The 24,178-nt window shown below is 39.1% G+C and overlaps 2 protein-coding genes and 1 non-coding gene across 4 annotated transcripts; 2 read left to right on the top strand and 1 right to left on the bottom strand.

Moving 5' to 3' along the window:
- Positions 1-774: 774 nt before the first annotated feature.
- Positions 775-18,362, top strand: bpnt2 (3'(2'), 5'-bisphosphate nucleotidase 2). Its single transcript, XM_074689263.1, has 8 exons — positions 775-1,445; positions 2,986-3,058; positions 5,774-5,920; positions 7,129-7,285; positions 10,385-10,480; positions 10,770-10,931; positions 13,950-14,084; positions 15,961-18,362. The coding sequence occupies exons 1-8, from the start codon at positions 1,303-1,305 to the stop codon at positions 16,101-16,103; spliced, it is 1,056 nt and encodes a 351-aa protein (XP_074545364.1). The 5' UTR covers positions 775-1,302; the 3' UTR covers positions 16,104-18,362.
- A 1,104-nt stretch (positions 18,363-19,466) lies between these two features.
- ankrd45 (ankyrin repeat domain 45) lies at positions 19,467-23,620 on the bottom strand. Of its 2 annotated transcripts, none has more exons than XM_074689212.1 (5): positions 23,351-23,620; positions 22,538-22,705; positions 22,363-22,448; positions 20,391-20,529; positions 19,467-20,210 (listed from the first exon to the last, which is right to left on the bottom strand). In XM_074689212.1, exons 1-5 carry the CDS (start codon positions 23,568-23,570, stop codon positions 20,167-20,169), a joined length of 657 nt encoding a protein of 218 aa, XP_074545313.1. In that variant the 5' UTR covers positions 23,571-23,620; the 3' UTR covers positions 19,467-20,166. The 2 variants fall into 2 exon arrangements, with proteins under 2 accessions (XP_074545313.1, XP_074545314.1); XM_074689213.1 differs by having other exon boundaries at positions 22,363-22,418.
- Positions 23,621-23,898: 278 nt separating this feature from the next.
- Positions 23,899-23,970, top strand: trnaq-cug (transfer RNA glutamine (anticodon CUG)). The gene has a single exon. It is a non-coding gene; the product is annotated as a tRNA-Gln (tRNA).
- Positions 23,971-24,178: the final 208 nt, after the last annotated feature.

Below are 24,178 nucleotides of genomic sequence, written 5' to 3'. Positions count from 1 at the left end.
AAATTTGCTTGTCAAGCTTTCTTAAAATAAGAATAGTGTTTTAACACAAGACTCACAAGATACCAAAAAAGACATTCATTATTTAATCATATAGTCATTTTTCACTCTACAAGCAATTCAGGTTGTGTTTTTATTTTTTTTATCTTGAAAAAAAGAAAGGAACTCAGACATTTCCAGGACTTCTATAGTGGGAGGGAACGATTTGCTAAATGTGGGTACATTATTTTATTTAGCTGACATCAAATGATGTGTTTCGAGACGGATCAATTGTACAATACACCAGACTGTAACATACATTTTGCATAATGCCAGCACAGTGTTAACTAAACCAACCTAAACTATAAAAACAATCATAACACATTAGTACAAATAGCTTTTGCAGCATTTGACATTAATGTTGCAGGAAATGAAAAATAAATAACATAATAAAATAATGAATAATAATAATAATAAAATTCAATTTCATGGAAGGACCTTTTTCGCCATGCGAAAAAAACATAAAAAAAAAAAAATTAGTGGGTCATTAAAATGACAAATAAATAAGTTATAACTATAAGAAAACTGATTTATAATTACGAGATGATTAATAATTACTTAGTATCTCATTATGTTTACATGCCAATTGTTATCTATGTTTTTATTATATTGTATCTCGTTTTTTAATCATCTTTTTAATAAAACTTTTCGTTGTTTTTTTAATTAACGGAAACGGGCTCCTATAAGATTTCCGGTAGAAAGACTCTGGGACACAGAAACAGCCAATCACAAGCGATGACGTAGGCAGTGCTAACCCGGCAGTGAAGCGAGCCTCCTGTGACCCTGCTGTGTTTGTTAGAGAGGAGAAATGACTGAACAAGGATGCGATTGTTCCTCTGCTCCTTCGACACCAGACAACATTTGGCTTTCTCCAACGAGTTAACAGCGACACCCAGAGCTACAGACAGAGTATCCGGCTGTCAGGATGCCTCTACCGTCAGAATCGATCGTCGGTTATTCGGTGGATTTCGCCCTGAAGGCGTCGCTTGATGCTGCGACAGCTTGCTGAGAGAAATAAATTAGCTTTGCGTCGTTCTCTGGCTGCTCCAGTTTTCCAGCATCTATCTCGTTTGTCTTGATGACAGTCGAAATATTAATCTAAGAGCCGACTGATGTTATGAAGCAGCTGGTTACCGTGTCTATCGGGGCTGTGTGTGAGCGCTGACAGCCACGTCAGCTAACGTTCCACTACGCATGTACTTTGAGCTATAGCTCGGCGGTTTTTCCTCTCATCCAACAAATACTCAAAAGGAATTTTTGATCGAAATGGCTCCGATGGGTATCCGGCTATCCCCACTGGGTGTTGCGGTGTTCTGCCTCCTCGGGGCCGGTGTCATCTACCACCTGTATGCCGGAGTCATCTCCAGCCGGCTCGCTGCCTTCAGATCAGACTCTTCTGCCACTTTCAGGTCACTCTGTCTCTCATAACCATTCATTGTGTAACCTGACATATATGTGTCATGTTTGTACAGCTATGTCAGTCCTGCTCTCACTGCTTATGTTTGGTTCACCACCATCTGTTTGTGTCAGTGTTAAAGAAGCTGTTGAGGAAGTGACATCTGTAGTTATCAAAACCCCACACATATATGATGCTATTTTTCATGTAGTCACTACCATTCATTAAATACAAGCTTATGTAGCTCAGCAGTGGGGAAGTGTTCAGATTTCCACAGGCCAATGGGGAATACCTGACCCTGTTTAGTTTTCTCAACATGCCAGTATCTTGATTAAAGGTTATACGAGCACACTGAAATGAGTTAAATTCATGAAGTCTAGCTGGTGAAATATGTCAACACTAACTCAGAGTGTATGGACCTGATATAGTTCATCAGAGGAGTTGTGAAGGTAGTTAACACCTCTGTCTTTTTCTACTTGTGTATGCCTAGTCCTGTCACGATAACACATTTTGCTAGACGATAACTTCCCAAAATATTATTGCCGATCAACGATATTATTGTCAATATATATATATATATATTTTCATTTTTTATTGATGTAATTATGATAAATGGGAAAATAAAGTGAGAACACCATATCAAAAGCAAGAAACTTTAATTTTCTTAAGAGTATTTAACTGTAATTAAAAGGTCAGGATTTTTGAAATAAAATAAATTAAACAAAAAAATATAATAAATTTAACAAACAAGAAAGAGAAAAAAATACAATGAAAATCAAATGGACTCTCTTTTAGAAAAAAAAAACACATGTCAATGAAAATAATTAATACTAATCAAAAACCATAAAACATAGACCCTGTCTCTAAATGCTTTCGACCATATTGAAGGGCTGCATTTCTTTGGCAATGTAGCTGTCTTTGAGCGCCCACCATTTGGTGCTTTTATTTCTATTTACTTTGCAGACCAAAAGCCTCAGTAAGAGCAGATTGTCAAAGAACAAGGCTCCGCTGCACCTCCTTCTTCTTCTTCATCGCCACTATTTTCAAACAAATGCGACATATCAGCTCGTTGGTGTTCATGAGCTCACACTTTGTTCATTCTGATAAAAAACAAAATATTCCCACACTGGGACTGTGGCAGGCGGGTTAAGAACCAGATCTTTCGTGCCATCACTCATATTAGTGTGTGTTTCCTCCTTACCCCTCAGGACGCTCGCTTCAGCTCTCTCCGTGTGTACGCGCGAGCAGCCCCGTCTTCACCCCAAAGATCACATTTTTGACAGATGCTCACTCCGCTATAAATCTGCTAAATCCACTATAGAACCTATGCACCCTGATGTTAGGAAAGATAGACGTAGTGAGCCATCTTCTCATTCAGCCTCTTTGGACGAAAGAGAGGAGGAAAACAAACATGCATGCAGGTGTCAGTTTATGGAGGCTGGCAAACTTACCAAGGACATTTTTATTTATCGTTCGGTCAACTGATTTGTTGATTATCGTGACAGGCCTATGTATGCCAAACGTAAATTAGTTTGTCCTTTTTTTCTCTGCAGACAAAGGAAATCAGTGGACCTGAGGGAGCTGCTGGCTGTCTCAGTGGAAGCTGCAGTACTCGGTGGAAAAGAGGTGAAATATAGTCATCAGCAGACCAATGTTGAAACAGTTCTTCACTTTGGCCACCTGCTTAAAATCACTAGAGATTAGTTTGATTTTCCAAATTAATTTTCATTTAATGATGAATGTAAAACTGGTATATGGTGGTTGTAGAGTATCTGAAAGCTGCTCACTTTTTGGGATTAAATTAATAAAGACTTAAAACATGAGGTGCAGATGGTGGAAAATGGACCTTTTTTACTGAAGAACTCTGGGACAAATTTCTCCAGAAAAGTAAACAAAAGTTAGTTCAGGATCAAACTTTGTCATGTAAAACTAGAAAATATACAGTGGTAGCCAAAACTATTACAACATTTGGCACATTCCAGAGGTTTCAGTTGTTTTTTGATCAAAATCGTCCATTTAAATACCCATAAAAGGAATAAAATGTCTACAAAGTCATCATGATGCTCCAAATACCAAAGAGAAAAACCGTCGTAAGGAAATTTAGGTCATTTTCCTTATTAAATAAAAAAACTGAAAATGATGGACTGGCCTCCTTGAGTCCAGACTCCAACCCAATCCAGCAGATTTGGTTGAGTTGTAAAATGAACTGGACAGATTCATTGAAAATTCAAAGGATAGGTTTTGGCTTGAGTTGAAGAAGACATGGGATAAGCGATCTCTTTAGACATTAGTGTTGAAGCTCTCGGGAAATACATTGATTCTATGCTAGAGCCATGCTGCTGTTAAATTCCAAAGTAGATAAAAACAGAACTTAACTTCATCTGATATTTGTGGAGTCCAGAGTGACTGTCTGCACGTTTTAACAAATTTGGCCTCCACTGTTTGTGTAGATAATATCCTTATCAAACCAGCCTGCATCAACTTTACTCAATAATAAAATGGATCTGTAGCTCTGTGTGGCTATTTAGGGAGTGGGCTACTGTTTGAGTAATTCACCCTTTGTCAACCTTCTGATTGGTCCCAGACTGACCAATCAGAAAAATCCTTTTCTGTTGCCACCCACTGTTTTTTTTATGCGGTCGGACAAACACTGATCATGCTGAAGGTCTATTGTATACATTAATCCAGCAACATGGGAACAGTAACCAGCAGCCCTGTAAAGAAGACATGATAAGTGAATTTTAGCATGTGATATTGAATAAATAAAGTTGCTGGTATGTAGCTATATATCAATGATTAATTATTTTTAGCTTGAATAAATATAGTTTCTGGGGTATGTAGAATAAATAATGAATGAACTATTACGAGCTGTATAATGTAATATGATTGGATTAAGTTAGGCTACTCACCCTGCAGTACATTTGCAGTATTGACCAGTGATCCTTCCATCGGGAGTTAGATCGACAGAAAGTGAATGAGGTTTCTCTCTTTTTCTCATAGATTTGTAGCATTTTGCATGTATGGAAGTAGCTGTGAATGTTATGTCATGTACATAATGTGTACATAAAAATAGTTACGGATGGTTTCTAAAGGTAGGTCTGTTGTTGGAAGGCTGCAAGCAGCCCTTGTTTGAGCTGCCATGCTGCTGAGCTAAAAAAACCCATCGTTTTCAGGTTGGAAAACGTTTTGCAAATTAACTGTACTGCACTCAGACTTTCCTCAACGGGATGTTGTTGTTATGGAGTGCACACGTGTACACAAAACCGCGATACGAGCTGATATAAAAACTGGTCTGTACAATGGGAGCGGATGGGAAAACGGGTGGGCACCCGCGCAGTTGTCTGACCTAGCAACAGAGCCACAGGAGGGCGTGGCTTGACAAAGGGTGAATTGGATAATTGTTGGCAGTGACTCTCAAATAATATTTTTACTGGAAATGCCCATCCCTGAAAACTCTGTTTGACTAAAGTTACTGGAGAGACTATAAGAAGTTCCCAAACTCTCAACCTGTGACCCCCAATCCACTAATAGGCTAGTCAAAAACCAGACCAGACAGAAAAAGGCCTGAGATACTTAGTTTAGCTGATCTATATGCAAAACCTGTTTTTATTCTGGCTTAGTCACCTCAGGGGTCTTAACCAAAGACGTGGAAAACAGATCAAAAACTTTCTGTTAGGATTGTTTTATATAAAATTGAACCCCTATTTTTTACTCTGTAGTTCCATCCTCCACGACACGCACGTAAAGCATTTCAGCTAACAACAGTCATCCTTTTAGTATTCTTTTATTTTGTTGTTGTTTTCTTCAGCCGGTATAGATCCTCAGCTGATGTGGCGTGCAAATAGAAACATTGTGAACTGTGGCGTTACATGAATAAATTCATAGAACCAAGCTGAGGAGTCCCAATCACCCACATGTAAACACATCTTCTCATATCCATCCTCTCATTTTTTCTGTTACCCTGAAGTTAAACCAACTCTTCAAACCCCAGCACATCATCCAAACAGTGAAAGCAGAATGAGACAGTTTTTAAAGACTCAGTAAATACATTTTTCTTTAGTTTGACCAAATACTTTTTAATTCTTAAATTGTTTTTGCGAATTGAATGTACCACATTTAAACTGATTGCAGACACTGATTGTTTAAAACTATGATGCCTGTCATTGTTAAGTTTTTGAGTCTCTCACTGTGAAATTTTCACTTAAAAAATACAACTTGTGAAAAATAAGTTTTACTTAATGTTATTTTAACTGTTCTTTGAAAGAATCCTAGAGTGTATATTCAGGTTCATGTGGGGCTCTCTAAAGTCTGTGTGATCACAGTATTTTTTTCCTCCCTTAGGTGAAGACTGTTAGAGAGGAAAACAACCTGAAGGAGAAGTCAAAAGGAAAGACCAGGGAGGGAGCCAGTGAGCCTCTGACGCTTGGAGACCTGCAGTCACACAGAAAAATGTTTAACCTCATTAAAAACACTTTCCCTGAGATCACGGTAAACCCACACACCCTCTGACACTGTCAACTAGCTGCTGCAAACCGCTTGTTAATCTGACGATTTACTTTTGCAATATTAGAACAGAGTTACTGTTTCTCTTTGTTTAGTCATCAAGATACACACAGAGATTCTTCAGAGTTTCTGTTGCATTTCTTACTTTGAAAAAACAGGATTGTTAAGTCAATTACATTTTGTTCCCAATTGAAAAACAAATGTAATTTACCTCACCCCATTAAAGTGCATAGACAGCAGAAATGTGAGACTCCTGTGAACTTCTATATAATCAAAGGTTTGAATCGCACTGTGAACATATCAAGGTGCATCTGTGAAGTTAAACCTGTGACAGTGTACAATGTTCCTGCTCGTTGGTATCATGTTGGTAACTCTGCCTTTAAGCACTTGAAAGTCATGGGGCCACACAAACATGCCATGTGCATTCACACACATACAAATGTACACACGGTGCAGCTGATGGGCGAAACCAAACAGCCTCCAAACAATCAGAGAAGAGGTGGTAACATTTACAAGCTTACACAATGGTTAATTTAATTACAGATTCCTGCATTCAGGTAGGCAGACATTACAGCGTCACTGTTAGATTTGCAGTGAGCTTGTTCACTCAGATATTTCGATCAAAGCCTCTTTTGTCTGAAGACTAGAGACAGTGCTATATAAACACAGCTCATCTACCATTAACCATAGAGCTGATGAAGAAACATGTTATTATAAGGAACATCTGGGCACACCCTGTGTTCTGCCAGTTTTATTCCACAGGCCCTCAGACTGCTCTCTGCTCTTGCTTTGGTGCTGAATAAACTCTTCAGATACACATCCATGTCTTCTAAAGGAAGGCAGAACTTAATGTGTGTGTAACTTGGTTTCTTAATGGATATTGTATTGGTTGCACTTTGCATTATTTTCAGTCTGTGGTCACACAGTATTATACTCAGCAAATAACTGATGTCATACATATTGAACAATTAGATGATAACATTGATCCTCTGGAACTGAGAACCTCAGAGCTAGGGTTTTGATGTTCTGGAAGAAAGCATTGGCTGTCCCATCATTTCTGCATTTGCTTCATTTATTTTGGAGTAAAGATCCTAAGACTCACTGTCATCCACTCACAGCCTGTCTGAACTTCAAAGTAAGCCCATAGTGCAGGTAAAGGTCTCAAACCTCTGCTCTCATGTCCTGTCCCTCAGGTGAACAGTGAAGAGCATGACAACGTGGCTGATGCAGCCACCTGGAGCCGTGACATCCCAGCTGACATACAGGAGAAGATTGAGGGCGGGAAGGAAGTTCCCACTGAGAGTGTCACTGTGTGGATCGACCCTCTGGATGCTACACAGGAGTACACAGGTGTGGATGGGCCTCAGGTTCAGTGTTGTCAGTAAATCTCTTAAATCTGATGAGCAGCTTCTCTTGATCTGCAAACAGTTGAAGTGAAATCACTGATCAACTCTCAGAGTAAGAAAATGAGTCATCCAAAAGTGCACTCATTTCTTTTTTAGCATTTTTTTACTTTTTGTTGGCATCAAATTCAAAACAGGCGAATAAGTTTCCTAAAGGTTAGGTGGGCAACCTTTAGACAAACAATGACTTTAAGGACCTTTATGTTCCCTGTTCTGAAGTGTCTGAAGTTAAAATATTTTTAATTCAAAAGATTAACCGGTTCACAAAGTGTTCACCTGAGCGCTTGAAGGAGTTTGTTTAGAAACTCCTGGAGCTTTACTGTTTACACTGTATGTTTGTTTAGCCATTGTTGACAGACCGTTGACTTCAGAAACATTATCCAGTTCATCTCACTCACCTGGGAGCATCTCAGTTCAGCTCCTTTTGGTGCTGTCAGTCCACACCAAACCAGTGACATTGTACACACATCTCTTTCTGTCTGGGCTGTTGCAGATTTAAACCCATCCAGGAAGGTTTTGGTGCAGTTGAATTAAAGACATTCTACATTTAAAGAACAGGCTTATGTCAGTAGAGTTAATTTATGTTGATTTTTCTCATGTCTTACTTACTTATCTGTTTTTGAATAGAGTAGAATAGAATGAACTTTATTGATCTCCAAAGGAAAAAGAGTCACAGCAGCAAAACAAAAAAAACCCAATGCAAAACATTCAAGAATATATAAATAGGATGATAATATGTGTCAACTAGAAAAAAATGTCCATCAGGGACGACAGCTTGTTCATCATTCTCCAGTCAGCTAGCCTCCACCTCCACAGGGTCCAGGACTGAGCTTCTTCAGCAGTCTGTTCAGTCTCTGTCTCCTGGATCCTGTCTGCTCACAGCAGGTGAAATCCTTCCAATTTGGCATTTGTGTTTTGTGTTAGCTCTGTTAGCCATGCATGCCATGTATGCATGCATGATGCTACTCTGTCCTCTGGTATCCCCTCTGGTGCTGGGTCAGCCCAGCTAGCTCGTCCATCTTACTGGAGATGGTTCTTGCATTCCCCATTACAATGGTTGGAAGGACAGGTTGATGTCATCTCTTCTTAGCTCACACCACAACACCAGCATGTTGTCCTCATCCTCTCTTTAGCTCACAGGGAACACCAGCCCCAGCACCTGTTAGCATCAACATGCTACAGGCTGCTAACAGGTGAAATGTATGTAAACAATGCAGCCATGGTTACACATAGGATCTCCAGACACACACAGGAGCAAAAAAAAGTGAAAACACCACTGCAGGCACAACCAGTTCTGTGTCAGTGCTCAACAAATGAGACATGAAAAGTAATGACAGACTCAAAACAAATGGACAAAAAACAACAACAGAGAGCTGCTGCAACAGGTAGCCACTCGGGCGCCGCCTGGTCCGATGACAAAGTCCACCTTCAAACTGTGAGAGTTACTTTTAGATGAATTTGATGTTGGATTTAAAACTCTGGTTATCTCAGATGTTTATCATGATGGACTGTTATCTGTGACGTCTGCAGAACTTGTAGCCCATTATCACAAGACAACTTAAGGGTTTGAATTTTCTTCTCGTATAATGTTTACCTCTACAACACACACATCAGCTGTTTTGTCAGGGTGTGTCAGAGCTTTCCTGACACACCCTGTATCTACCTAATATCTAGGAACCAGAGCTTAATGCTTCCATTAAACCGTTTGAACAGTTTATTTATTCTGGTTCAGAGCATAAAGGTTAATAAGCCTAAACATGCAAAGTTAAAATTAAACAGTGTTCATGACCTTCTCTGTCTGTTCTGCCCACATCCTCAGGGCGGTGTCTCCTCAAACATTATTCTCTTATTGCCTTAACTAGGCCTGTCAGGATAACAAATTTTGCGAGACGATAACTTCCCAAAATATTATTGCAGATAAACAATATTATTGTCAATATTATTTTGTTTTTTTTTCCCATTTTTTCATTGATGTAATTATGATAAATGGGATAATAAAGTGAGTACACCATATCAAAAGCAAGAAACTTCAATTTTCTTAAGAGTATTTAACTGTAATTAAAAGGTCAGGATCTTTTAAATAAAATAAATTAAACAAAAAATATAATAAATTTAACAAACAAGAAAGAGAAAAAAAATACAATGAAAATGAAATGGACTCTCTTTTAGAAAAAAAATACATGTCAATGAAAAAAATTAATACTAATCAAAAACATTAAAACATAGAGCCTGTCTCTAAAGAAAAAACGAAACTCAAAAAAAAAACCCTACAATAAAAACTATAGCTTAAATAAAAGGGAGTTTATACAGTTCCTGAATTGTTTGTAACATGTACTTTTTCCCAGTCAATCCGTACTGTCTGTCAAACATTTTGAACATTTCTGGCTTTCAACCGTATTGAAGGGCTGCTTTTCTTTGGTAATGTAGCTGTCTTTGAGCGCCCACCATTTGGTGCTTTTATTTCTATTTACTTTGCAGACCAAAAGCCTCAGTAAGAGCGGATTGTCAAAGAACAAGGCTCCGCTGCTCCTCCCCTTCTTCTTCTTCGTCGCCACTATTTTCAAACAAATGCGACATATCAGCTCGTTGGTGTTCATGAGCTCACACTTTGTTCATTCTGATAAAAAACAAAATATTCCCACACTGGGACTGTGGCAGGCGGCTTAAGAACCGTATCTTTTGTGCCATCACTCATATTAGCGTGTGTTTCCTCCTTACCCCTCAGGACGCTTGCTTCAGCTCTCTCTGTGTGTACGTGCGAGCAGCCCCGTCTTCACCCCAAAGATTGCATTTTTGACAGATGCTCACTCCGCTATAAATCGGCTAAATCTGCTATAAAACCTATGCACCCCGATGTTAGGAAAGATAGACGTAGTGAGCCATCTTCTCATTCAGCCTCTTTGGTGGAAAGAGAGGAGGAAAACAAACATGCACGTGTCAGTTTACTGAGGCTGGCAAACTTAACAAGGATGTTTTTATTTATCGTTCGGTTAATTGATTTATTGATTATCATGACTTAACCCTCATCTCTCCCTCCTCTCCACAGAGAATCTGGTGAAGTACGTGACCACCATGGTGTGTATTGCTGTAGATGGAAAACCAGTCATCGGGGTGATCCACCAGCCATTCACTGGGTTTACAGGTGTGTGCGTGTGTTTCCACATCCGTGTTTGTGTGTTAATCAAGCTCAAAATAATTTCAGTTTTGCACTTAATGAAAAACTTCAAAGACACCTGAACTAATGTTAAAGTTAGACCTTGTATGAGCTCATCACACAAATTATCATCACAAGACTTGGCCCACACTGACTCAGAGGGAGGAGAGATATTTGCAGTCAGTGACCTGAGAAGTTGACAGAGGTTGAAAGAATAATATGCATTCAACCATTGTCCCTTCTTAACCTCTGTCTCCCCTCTGTGTCCCTCTCTCAGCCTGGGGGGTTGTAGGTCAGGGGTCAAATGTCCATCCTCGGCCCTCCTACAGCATCAGCCCTCCAAAGGTCATCGTGTCACGCTCTCACTCTGGAAAAGTGAAAAACTTTATTCTAGATGCTTTCGGAAACAGCACAACAATCGTAGAAGCAGGTGGAGCAGGTGAGTTTTTGCTCTTTGTTCCTCAATAAACCTTTTACATGTGTTACAATGAGAAGTTGTGTGTTTTTGAAGGAAGTGAGAATACTTTAGAGGTATCATTTTAAAGAAAACTATGCTGCCAGCTCAACAGATGTGCAACATTTTTTTTATGTTCCTTCCTCATTAATCCCAAAGTCTGGTTTGGTAGACTAATGTTAGTCCTCAGAGCTGTACATCTACTGCTCTTCCTTTAGCCTGGCATCCATGAAAAAGCTGCACTTCAGCACAGTACAGCTGCTCGTGCATGTGCACGCCTACACTACATCCAATGGAAAAGAATTGATCTTTATTTTCATTGTTTTGAAACAATCAAAGCCATTTTAACAAAGACACATCAGTCGATTTAAATATAGGCACTAAGTGTGTGTGTGTGTGTGCCACTAACTGCTTTTATTTAAAGATTAGAAACAGTTTTTTATCCTAACTCTCCAAAGTTGAAAGTTTAGTGATGGGAAAGTGTGAGATCAGACCTTTTAAGCAATATATCATCTATCATTCATCATCTCAACAATTTTTACACTCTCCTCTTTAGTCTTTGTCTGGATTCCCATTAACTTCCACTGAGCGCTTGCTCATCTTCCTTTGGTTAACACAACCCCCCAAAAAGTAAACAACAGTTGGGAGTCACACAGTATCCATAAAACAAATGTATGACAGTAGACTGAATTCAAAGGATGAGGTGCCTTGACAAATGAGTTTACTTCGTTCCATGACTGAGCTATTACTTAGCTGTGATTACTCGTATGTCAAATTAGTTTTCTCCAATTAAATGAACTTAAATGCCATTAATCTGTTCCACACCTCCCAAAAACAAACCACATTTTTTGTTACGTTTCTGCATAGAAAACTGTTAAATAAGGAATATAGTTTTAAAATCACGATACATTAGAATGTACTGCAGTAAACTGGTTTTATGAAGTATAATTTCCAGCATTTACCTTGGAGATCAGACGACTTGTAGATGAGGTGGAGGAGAAAGGCTGGACTGAATAACTGAACCCTATTGGCTGATTTTTTGCCCTTTTTTCATTTTCAGGCGTTTTCATTTAACACCTGTTCAGTGAGCTCTGTTTCATCCTCCCTTTAAGAATGTATCTTAACCAGTTTGGCAAGTGCCCTCAAACAGCGTCACCACACGCCCAGCAACAACTTTTTCTGGTGTTTCTCTTCAATAAAGTCAGAAAGTTTTGCCAAGTAACTTCAAGCACAAATGAGAGGACAACGCTAATTCTTCCAGTGTGAGCTAACTACTGAAAGTGACACACAGGATGCTGGGTGGATTATGTGGCGTGTACTGTGGTGTTGGCTGTGTGACTCTGACCTGAATTTAAGGTCTCAAATTAAAGCAACAAAAGAGATGGCTCGTATCTTGAAAAACTTGTTAGTTGGGACACTCCTAAGTCAAGTTACCACTGTACTGATTAAACAACATCTTTGAGTCAGCTGACTGTTATAACTCACATGTTGTATTTACCTGCACAGGTGATATAAGCAACATTGCTCCTGAGTAGTTTGCGTCTGATTTCATCAAAGTTATTTTGTGTTTAGAATACGGATCATTTTGTGTTTTTCACTGATAAGAGACTGCAGCGATTATTGGTTTCACTGACAGTCCACAAACTGTGGCGGAGCATCAGGCTTCATACTCAGCTGCTCCTCTTCTTCTCGCTGGGGGTGTAATGATCCATTGATATAGATCGATACATCGATTGGTTAAGCAATGATCCAATCACATCGATGGAAAGTCGAAACATCGATCGACATCGTGATCTTTAAAGGTAACATATCATGCTGATGCATGATTTAATACTTACATATAATATGATAAATTTGAAAACAAGACCTTTCACCCCCTGAAATTTCACGAGATTTGATGCCTCTGAAAATAGGTCATTGCCAGTTGGCTGCGAGATTTTGACCGTCGTGACGACACGAGGATCCTTTCTTTTTATTGGAGTAATCTGATAAAGCAGCTCCTCCTCTGTGATGTCAGTTAGTCACACAACCGCCACTGAGGGATACACCCACCAAGAGCCAAGTATAAACATATAAACTATACATGTTGCAGTGCCAGTTTGACTCACCACACTGAAGCGTCCTGAGGTGATCTGTGTCCAGGTGGATTTTCTTCCTCCTGAGCTGCAGAACCGTCTGGGTCTGACTCGGGGTCCAATACAAAAGGACGTATCATCCAGTATGGCGATTTTGTAAATACTGTCATGCTGCAAAAACCGCCCCCTGGCTCTACCCCCTCCGCCCCTCTGATAGAACTGGCCAATCAGAGCACAAAGGGCTGTGACGTTGCGAGGTTACTGGAGGTCATTCTCCAAACGGAGCGTTTCAACGAGATCTTCAGAATGGCCTAAAATGAGGATATTGAGAACGCTATTGTGGGGAAATGAAGGAACTAAATGACTTGTACTGAGGGCAGAAATGCTTTACAGGCATCCTAGTCTGGCATAGTGAAAAGGAGAAACAAGCATGATATGTCCCCTTTAAAGAGATCTGGACAGTGTTTTGTGTTCTTGCATTGCCTGTTTTTTTGTTATTCAAACCTGTGTAGTTCACATTTTCAGAGCTCAGTGCTGTAAAAACAAAACCACCTGAAGCATCAGCTGTTGTGCTGCTAATGGTGCGGTCTGGAAAAAAAATAGTTAAACATTTGCAGCTCTGCTAAAGTCATTTTTTTCCAGCTGACTTTGTTAAAGGTTTCATATCAATCAGTCATTTAACCTGTGCAGCTGAAGACACTGATCAAACCTGTAGACATGTCTATCATAGACAGCATACACATTGGTCACCCTGGATTTACCATATGAAGGAGGAAAGTTTTCCCAGAGGAACCGCAGTGAAAACAGGAGCAGCTGAATACCCTCTTTATCAAAGTGCAGTAAGGTGATCTGTTCTTAATCTCAGTGATGAATTATTCTAACACTCAGTGTCACTTGCACTGGCCTGCTCTCGTTTTGTCCTGCTCAGGTTATAAGGTTCTGTCCCTTTTGGAGATGCCCGTCATTGAAGGAGCCTCTCCAGACCAGGCTGATATTTACGTCCATATCACCTTCATCAAGAAATGGGACATCTGTGCCGGTGCAGCGCTGCTGAAAGCTTTGGGTAATTTAACATCCATAACATTCCACTGTGTGGTTCCCTCCTCCAATTCTCTCTGGTGCTAGGAGCTTATTGTCATGCTCCGTAGTTTAGAGCACAGAGCGGAGGAGCCTTTAGTTACATTCTCCACAGAAAATGTGTGAAAAGATGATAGTATGGCTAAATATTAACCAAGCTAACAAAGAAAAACTAAGTTTAACAGAAAAGTAAATAAATTCAATACTCTGCATAATAAGACATAATCAGTTTGCTTTGACCTGAATCTTTTCCCAAAACTACATGGGATTATTTGATGAAGCCCCGAAAATCCAGCACTCAGAAAAGAGAGTATAGATTCTTTTAAAAATTGCTTTTTAGTTAGTTAACAGCAAAAGTAAGTAAGTACTCAGGTAAGTAGTTATGTCTTAATTAGGGCTGTCATTTTAACGTGTTAATTAGATTAATTAATTACACCGCAAATTAACGCGGTATAAAAATTAACGCAGATTCATCTGGATCCCAAACCCGCAGGGTGTTCAAAGACACACTTATTTTCAAATGTCTGGCATTTACAAACCGTTTGTCCTATTCAAAAGCTGTAAATAAGGGGTGCTCTTGTCAGATTCTCAAATTTCCAACGTTCCCTGAATGTATCACACATGACGTCAGCAACATGCTTTAAACCAGGGGGAGGAGAGTGATTTTTGAGAGACTGCCGTCCACATCTTGTTTATTCACACATCATTTTTGAAAATTGGCTGATAATCAACCGTTTGCTCTAGCTCAATTGTGTAAAAAAAAACAGATAATTCTTCACTCTTTACTGCATTTAACAAGCTCTGAATGATCGATATTTGTCCAGTATTTAAATCTAAAGAATTCTTTGAAATTTTCCTTCCATTTCCTGATGTCATGTTTCAGCTTGGGGCTGCTCTGCACCAATGAGCAACAGTTTGTGTGTTCAGAGCATGTAAAACTATAAATACCTCACTCTTCTTTGATCCAAGACTTGAATTAAGTGTTTTGTACATAGTTCCTCACAGTTTTTAGCCTTTAGCTCTGGTTCTCCTGATGTCACAGAAGTATAGAAGTTCATATTTCAGTAAAAAATTGAGTCCACATTGAGTAAAAATGTGACTGAAGCAAAAACTGTCCAACAAATCAAATCAGCTTATCTAAGTGCAGGAATGTGTAGATTTTGTAAAGATAGAACCATAAAACTTTTTCCCTGTGTTCCTTATGCCTCAGGGTACCTAAAATGTGTTGTATATACTCCCACCTTATTTTTTTTAATGTTTTTTAATGTCTTTTAATGTAATTTTAATGTATTGGAATTAAAATTCTTTATTTTAGGACCTTAAGCAGATATGAGATTAAAATGTGATTAATTAGATAAATTAATTACAAATCCTGTAATTAATTAGATTAATTTTTTTAATCGCCTGACAGCACTAGTCTTAATAAATATAAGTGAGAAATAAGAATGAATAAGAGTAGTGCAATAGTATAACAAGGATTTGTTCGTCTCAGTTCAGTCCTACTTCACCCCCTTTCTCTATCCTCCTGCTCTCCTCCTCCCTCCAAGTGAAGAGTTATACAGTTTAATGGCACGTGTGACAAAGGAGTCCTGGAGTCTGTTTGTGCCACAACAAGCTTTTAAAACACATACACAGCATCAGTGTTCTGTGTAGCAACATAAATAAAACAGCATGCATTTTCCAACAAGACTAACCAACGTCTAGATAAACAAGCTTCTTCAAAAACAGTATTATTCTGCTGTTGTATTTTTGATTTTCAGTCACGTGACATCATCCGCTGCATGTCAGCTTTTGAGCAAAATAAAATATACTATGTTGTTGCGTTGTTGCATTCCAGTGACTTGTTGTCTCCATGACTGTAGGAGGCCAAATGACAACCCTCAAAGGAGAAGACATTGACTACAGTGACACGCCTCTGAACAAAGGAGGACTGGTGGCCACCATTGGCGTGGACCATAAGGCTGTTCTGGAGAAACTACCAAACTGGGACCCAGAGAAGCACTGAGGAACCCCATCACAGAGCCATTGGAAGAGGGGTCAGGTTTAGGATATGGCCGACCTGTGGGGCCGCACATATGACGAGGCCTGTATGAGAGACACCGAACATCTACTCTTTAGACAGATCTGAGTCAGTGCTCCTGTCGGGGGCTTCAGAGCAGGTCTGCAGGGCTAACTTGGCTACAAGTACTGATACAATGGCTCTGAACACACACCCTCAGACAGGCAGAAGAAACTAAATTATCATGCACACACACATGCACACACGTCCACTTTTATTAAAGGAGAACTACTACCAGAGTCCCTTCACGAGTGGACACCAGGATTACACCCACTGTGAAAAAAAGCTGAGGAGCACAAACTAAGTCATGAAGAGACTGACTGTGAGGGATGTCATCCTTAGTCCTGACTTCATCACGTTCTTCCAACGAAACACGAGAACGAGGTTCAACATGTGATCCAGACAGGGTACAGAGTGGGACTGAACAGCTTTAATGGGCCTCATGAACTACTGTCACATGACTTTACATGCTGTCATATCACCATTATCACACCACAGTTTACTCCACAGCCCTCTGAAATTCTATGTCCAAGTTTTCATCTCAGGTGACTCAGAATTTTATGAAGTTTTTATTCATTTTATCTTTGACAGATCAGTCAGATTTAACAAAGGTTTCATCTCATGAAGATCTCCCTGCATTTCCCCCTTTTCTCCCAGATAGGATTAGAATAAAAGGTCAACAAAAGCTTATTTACCGAACTTGTTGAAGTTAGTCCAACTCAAACCTGGCACAAATTTGATTCAGTAGAAACTGACCTCATTATTTACCTTTGAATCTCAGTAATTTGGCTTTACTTTGTCACTAAATGCAGCAAAAACTGTTTCACATCTTTTTCCTGAGACGTTTTGAGCTATGAAGCAGATTCTCAGGTAAACGTGGATTTAATGCTCTGACTTTCCTTTCCTAAGAGGTCACACACAAACTTTCCTCAGAGTGATAACTCCATGATGGGAGGATCGTAACAGTGGAGTTAGATTTACATGAAATGTGTGCCTGTGTGATGGAAAACAACTGTTCTTCATCTTCCTCAACATGTTGTAAATACATGGTACGAGTTGGATCATGCTTAAGTCATTCACCTTCGGTCTCTAACTTTTTATCCAGCTGCTTCACATTCTCAATAAAGACCAGAGGATCCTCTCTGTAGGTTCTGTGGAAGCAGACTGGATGCCTGCTGAGAACAATGTACAAACAAAAAGTCAGTTCGTTCAGTAGGAGAAGTCTAATTCAGGAGGTGAAAATGAAGTGGTCTGATGGCGGGCTTTATGAGGAACAGCATTTGTCCGATCACTGAGAATACAGTGTGATCCTAAAGGCCACATCATGAGAAATGTCACCTGCTCTTCTCCTGATCGATTTCTAAACCATGTCTGTGACTAAATACTGTGCTGTGCTCTATCCAAACTCATGGTGAAGGAGTGAAACCTTGTAATGAGTCATATTCTGTTTGAGACCAGTCAGCAGACTGGGTCTCAGTGTACATGGACTTGCATGTTTTTTGAATTTTGATCCATCCTTGCTCCTCTAACATATCCCCGCAGTCTGAAAAGATCACTGGCTCATTGACTTTCTCTTTCCTTCTCTCTGTACACGACATCTCTACAGCCGATTGTTGTGTTGTGTTTGACAACCATTGGGTTTTTTCTCGTTGATGTGAAACCATGTTAAATGGAAAAAAAAATACCAGCAAAATGTGAGCTCTTGTCAGCGTCTTGAAGAACATGTTCTATGTTTGATTGCTCTCAACAGCTTTTGTATAACTGATAACCATGTAAGATATAAGAGATGTACCAGGTGTTGGATGTTGTGCTGACATGAAGAGGCCACTTCAGGTTTTCAGTCTCACAGCCGAGCATCCAACACCTGCTAGAGGTTGGACCTTCATGTGCTAATTCAATGATCTGAGTGCCTTTGATCTGCTCTAGGAAACATAGTCTGAGGATGGTAGTGTGATCCACGGCGCTCTGTGGGACTCTGCAGACTTTGCTGTGGCGACAGTGATTGCTATGCAATGCCACTGCTGAATAGCATTTTAAATGCATTTGGACGATGACTTGGGCACAGCTGTTTTGTTACATGGAGTGAGTGATAACGGGAAAGGGTAAGAATTATAAACATTGTTGTCTGTTTATAGGTAATGGGGAGTGCTAATGCATGTGTGACAAAAATCGTATAAAGTATTTTGTTTCTCAACACCAAGCTGCGTCAACTCTTGATTTTTCTGGAAAGCTTGATGTCAAATCTGTAGGGGAATCTAGAAATGAAGCGATCTTTGTGAATGGTACAAAGACATTAAATTTAGGTAAAGTGACTAGAGCCTGGCCGATATGGGATTTTTGGGGCCAATGCTAATACCGATACTGGGGGCAAAAAAAAGCTGATATCCGATATATCGACCAATATCTGATATATCGACCAATATCTGATATATCGACCAATATCTGATATATCGGCTGATATATATAATAAATTTATTGATACAGGATATATACTGTATATAATCACAAATCATTATAATACCCAGATGATTCAAGACAGTAGCATTATATTAAATACTAGGAACTAATTATATATACACTATTAAATTAAAACAAGGAACTAATTATAAAACTGTCAACATAAGAACTGTAGTGTTAACCAATGATAAATAAGAACAAGCTGTAAACACCTTAAATAAAGAAGTCAAACTTTAAACACAGTAAGTAGAAAAAAAAATTAAAACTGTAAACACAAAATGAGCAACTTACACGACGTCAAAACGAGTACTATAGTCTTACATTAGATAATGGTGGACATGTAAAATAACAGTAGCATTTATCTCTGTTTATCTTTCAAAAAAGCAACTAACACGACGTGAAAACGCCGTTCTTTAGTCTTACATTACATAATGATGGACGGAGGGGGCGGGCACTTGGGCAGTGCACAGCCCAACACACTGACACACAGGAACAGGAGTGACAGAATCTCCGCAGAGCAAAATTTTTTATTATCGGCTACATTTTGGCCGATGTTGAATAATCAGTGAAAGGCATAATTGGACCGATTAATCGGCCCAACCGATTAATCAGTTGGGCTGTAAAAGTGACGCTCTATTTTCTCCTCCACAAACCCAAAAACTTATTTTAACTCTTCAATTACCTCTCCTTTTAACCCTTTAACTTTCACTTTTTGGAGGCAAGGGATGTGAAGTCTATTTGATTTCAAGCCCTTTGACATTCCCTTCAAGAAAAAAAGAATACAATTATTTTTTATACATTTCTTTTAATGTTTTTGGAAACCACAAAATTCAGAAAACTAATTTCAAGCTGTAGAGACAACCCAATCAGATTTTACTCAGTTCAACATATTTCCAATGAAAAACGGAGACAAAAAATGCTGTACCAGACGGTTGAGCAGGAAATTAAAGAGAGATTCAGTGTCAGTAAACGATAACCATGTGTGAATAATAAAGCATTCATTAACAGTAGTCTGTGCTTCAGTGGAAGGGGGGCCCCAAATGAAATACGCTTCGGGCCTCATATCGGCTTGGGTCAGCTCTGATTAGCATTCAGAAGCTGATCCTCTTCTCAAATCAAATGGGCTGAACAAAAAAAAAAAAAAACAGAAACCACTTCACAGAAAGTCTTCATTCCTCAGTTTGGTCTCTTACTTATGTGGAGCTCTGAGTGAAATGACACGGGAGTCTATGAGGTACAATTTTCACAACTAAAACAGACAGAAAACCAAAGCCAAGGGGACAAACATACCCTCTCTACTGGAAGACAAACTAAAAAGGGTTATACCTTAAAGCCAAGCACCAAAAATGTAACCAGCCTAAACTGTAGAGGGCGAAATGTGAGAGCTCTGTCATTGTATCCTTTACTGCTTTTGTGTGGTTTCAGAGTTACTCTGAGTGAACTGGCTGTGCCTGGGACAGTCCAGTTATTGTGCAGCTGCTCTGTGGGTGTTTCATTCTTCATCACAGAGACTCAGTCAGTGTTGATTTGAGCGCTGATATTCCAAAAATGTCTACTTTAAACTTTTCTTCAGGGTTTTTCCAGGAGTCTCCACAGCTGCAAATACAAAATAAGATTATCAAAACGTCCAGCTGCACACTTGGTTAACCACATTAAAACACGGAAAATGAAGTGAAGGATCTGAGTCTAGAGTCTGTGATTCTCACATTTGATGGAAATTAGTAATAAGATCAAAATTCAACTCTGTCGTCTCACGGATGTAATAACTGTACTTACTTTCAGCTGACAGCTTGTTGAGGATAGGCTGAAGAGTTTCCTCCATGTCTTTCCTTTGTGCCAAGAAGTCTGTCACCGTTGGGTTCATGACACTTTGAATCCAATCAGACTTAGCTGAGCATGCAGCCCTGCAGATTTTCTGTGCAGGGTGACAAAGAGGACACAATCAGCACCTGATATGGGAATGTCTGCAGTAATGGTAGATGAATCATCATTTTTTTCATCTAAAGAATTTGACATCTTGATCTATTTGTTTGCATCCACAGTCAGAAACTCATATATTGTAAAACAATACTTTGAGCATTTGAAAAGTGACTGATTTACATGACATTTAACTGACAGAGCAGAGGTCTAGGGAACACTTCAGGGTATGTTGCTTTGAGACACTTTGACGACACAGAAGAGGAGCTCAGATGATGTATGTGTATCTTTATACAGATTTAACTGCAGTTAAATGCTTGTCTGAGCAGGAATACATTATTTGCAGATGCCAGCTCTTTTAAGATGAGGAAAGCATCAAATGAGCGCCTTCCAAGAGAACTGATTAAAGCACAGCTCAAGTGCAGACATGGGCTGAGATGTGTGCAGCCAGAAACTGGGTTTGAATAATTCATTATGAATTTGAAACAGCTAACTAATTTTAAATTTGCCTCGAAATTGTTTTTATCTGAGGCAAACATTTGATTCCATGTTCTTAAACTGATATAAAAAATATTGTTTAGTCCTCAGAGTTTGGATTCAGTTGTTTACTGCTTGTTGCGGCTGTCTAACAATTGCTAAGCCGCTGGGTGAAGCTCTTACTTTGTGACACGTCCAAAAAAGTTCAATAAAAGTCCAGTTTAAAGGGTTTATTGTGCAAAAAATCCAAAACGAGCCAATAAGAGACAATGAAAATATAACGGTCAACAAAAAAATATTTGAGCTTCTGACTTTGAAACTCTGCTCTACCCTTTGTTCCAAATCCCTTCACCATACATAATAGGTAGAAAAAAGAATAACCACACCCATGGATGAATAAAGGGCAATGACGTCATCAAAGTTACAACGTCATCTACACTGCAACGAAAGGAAACCAGCTAAACTTATTTTACCTTCTCCACTGCTTTTGAATGTAATGTTATTGTCTGATCTGTTTTGTAGCTGCACTGGTTTTCACTTTTGGAAGGTAGAAATAAAGTTGAAAACAAAACAGCTCCCCTGCCATCAGTTTACGGTTCAAGGAAGTTTAGATGTGGTTTTAAGGCATTTAATGACTTTAGAGACATGAACAGTAACCTGTGAGATGGCTATCTCCTCTGTGACAACTATGTTTAACAAGAACCACCAGCGCCTCTGTCCCATTACCTCACTGTAAATCTAAAGGACTGTCTAAAACAAGAGTTGCTGTATTGTAGTTGTAATGCTAACTCAATACAATAGATGGCGGTAATGCACCTCAAACTGAGTGCCACCCTTTATAACCTATGGTGATATATCAAAAAACAAAAAATGATGCAGTCTGCGGAACATAATTTCATGCGTTCATGGGTCAATTGGCTGTGGGACGAACATGACCGACCTTGGATTGAATAAAAACTTCTGGCTGATCGGTTTCTCTCTTGAATCCTGTCTCTTTACGCGTCTCTTGGCACCTGCTCACCTGATCAGACTTTGTGATATTCTTACATATGCTTCATGGAAAAATGTCTTTTTGTAATGGATAAGTGGGAAAAACACTCTTCTAAGATTATCCTGGAATGCTTTCCTCTTGAATGCCTGGTGGAATTTTTTTGCAGGTATTTTGCAAAAATTTTGCCAAAAATAATTCTAAAAGCACTTTTTTCATGTTGTCATTGTGGGGTGTTAGAATTCTGATGAAAAAACAAATAATTCATTCCATTTTGGAATGAGGCTGTATCATAAAATGTGGAGTATAGCACTGTGAACATCATCACGGTGCACTTTATCTCATCCCATAAAAAAGAAGTGTTACCTTCTCCTCTTTAGTTAGATTCTTCTCCGGGTCAGTGGTAAGGTCCTTCACAGATTCTACATATGAAACCAAGTCCTGTTTAGCTTCTGTATGTAAGGGGAAAAAAACAGCACTGATAATAAATGTATTTCTATTGATTAATTCTTAAGATATAATGCTAGCCTCAGTTCCTTACCTGTCAGAATGATATAGTCAGCACAGTCAGTCTTGGAGTTTCTTCGAGCCACATCTACAGGTTTCTCCCCTCTGAAGGTCTTTGCGTGTGTGTCAGCTCCCAGTTCAAGTAGAGCTCTGACAGTCTCTAGGTGGCCCCAACAAGCAGCAAAATGCAGAGAAGAGTAGCCTGAAGACAAAAAAAAGGGTCTCAAACTGGAGCACACATGATCCTCAACAAAAATTAATCTGAACAGATGTGGTTGATGATGGATGCATTCAAAACAAAATAAAAAAAAACCAAAAAAAAAAGTAAATTGTTTTTTTTTTTTTTAAACCATAACGGAAAAAACGGAATAACAGAAAAACGTGGTTTTCTGTCCAGGTTTTAAGAATGAAAAAAATTAAATATATATATATATATATATATATATATATATATATATATATATATATATATATATATATATATATATATATATATATATATTACAAAAGATTGTGTCAAAATTGTCTGTGTGATATTTTGATATTAAATGTGAACTCTGTTTTGAAACAGAATAACGAAAGAACGAACCATACACGGATTAAAAATCCCATTATAATCCCATTCTCTCATATTCTAATTTTAATCTCAAAACAAAATCAAAACAGAGAAAAATAGACCGTTATTTGTTTTCTGATTTTTTATTTGAAAACGAGAAATTGAATAACATATCCGTTTTCCGATTTTGGATTCTAAAACGGATATGGAATTAACGAATGATACCCTGATATTAGTCGTCCACGAGATGGCCTGTGTTTGTTTGTTGTTTTGTCTTCTAGCTTCTCTCACCTTCCACAGTCTGCTCGTTGATCAGAGCTCCATTACTGAGCAGCTCTCGGACGATGGCGCTCCTCCCCATCATGCCAGCTACCATCAGTGCGTTCCTCCCAAACTCATCCTTTGCTCCCAAAATATCTTTCATCGTCTCCTCACGTTCAAGAAGCTCCTTGATAGTTTCTAAGTCATTAGAAAACACACAATTAAAGACCTCTTGCTGTAGCGACGTCATGTTTAACTTTCCTCAGCAACCTGTGCAATACCGAGAGGAGTTTGCGGTATCCCTGGTTACAGTCGTATTCTGCTGCTTTCAGCGAAGCATGAACAAAAAACTTACACACTTTCAAGTCAATAGGATAATCTTTCTGCTTGACCTTGTATTAGGTAGTAAAATACTCAGTTGAAGCCAACAGCATACTCTGTAATCTCTGAAAGTATAGTAAGTTATTCCACTGCTACATAAATCAGGTTATAACTAGAGGAACGTGAAGACATTCGCGAAATTGTCCAAATACCAACCCGCAAGTCTGGTCTTTGAATGCACCGCAGTGACACACAGCGGTTCCATGGTGTAATGGTTAGCACTCTGGACTCTGAATCCAGCGATCCGAGTTCAAATCTCGGTGGGACCTGAGATTTTCAGTTTTTGGCTAATGACTATCCAAGGACCGGGGAAGACTGCCCGCCGTGGTTTGGGCATTCTCAACCAACTAAAACCGCAGGTTCAACTGTCTGCTAAGAAAATGCCTGTGCGAAATTAACGGAAAATTCAGGCTTCAATCTCAGGAGTGAAATGTTACAGTTGACCCCGAAGTCCGACCTAGTTGTAACAGGCCTACC

The sequence above is a fragment of the Halichoeres trimaculatus genome, unplaced genomic scaffold (assembly GCF_033239565.1).
Source record: "Halichoeres trimaculatus isolate MK-OKI-2021-1 unplaced genomic scaffold, fHalTri1.1 fHalTri1_scaffold_15, whole genome shotgun sequence".
Classification (NCBI taxonomy): domain Eukaryota; kingdom Metazoa; phylum Chordata; class Actinopteri; order Labriformes; family Labridae; genus Halichoeres; species Halichoeres trimaculatus.
The sequence above is the reverse complement of the archived record's forward strand: the minus strand, read 5'-3'. Positions and strand labels throughout refer to the sequence as shown.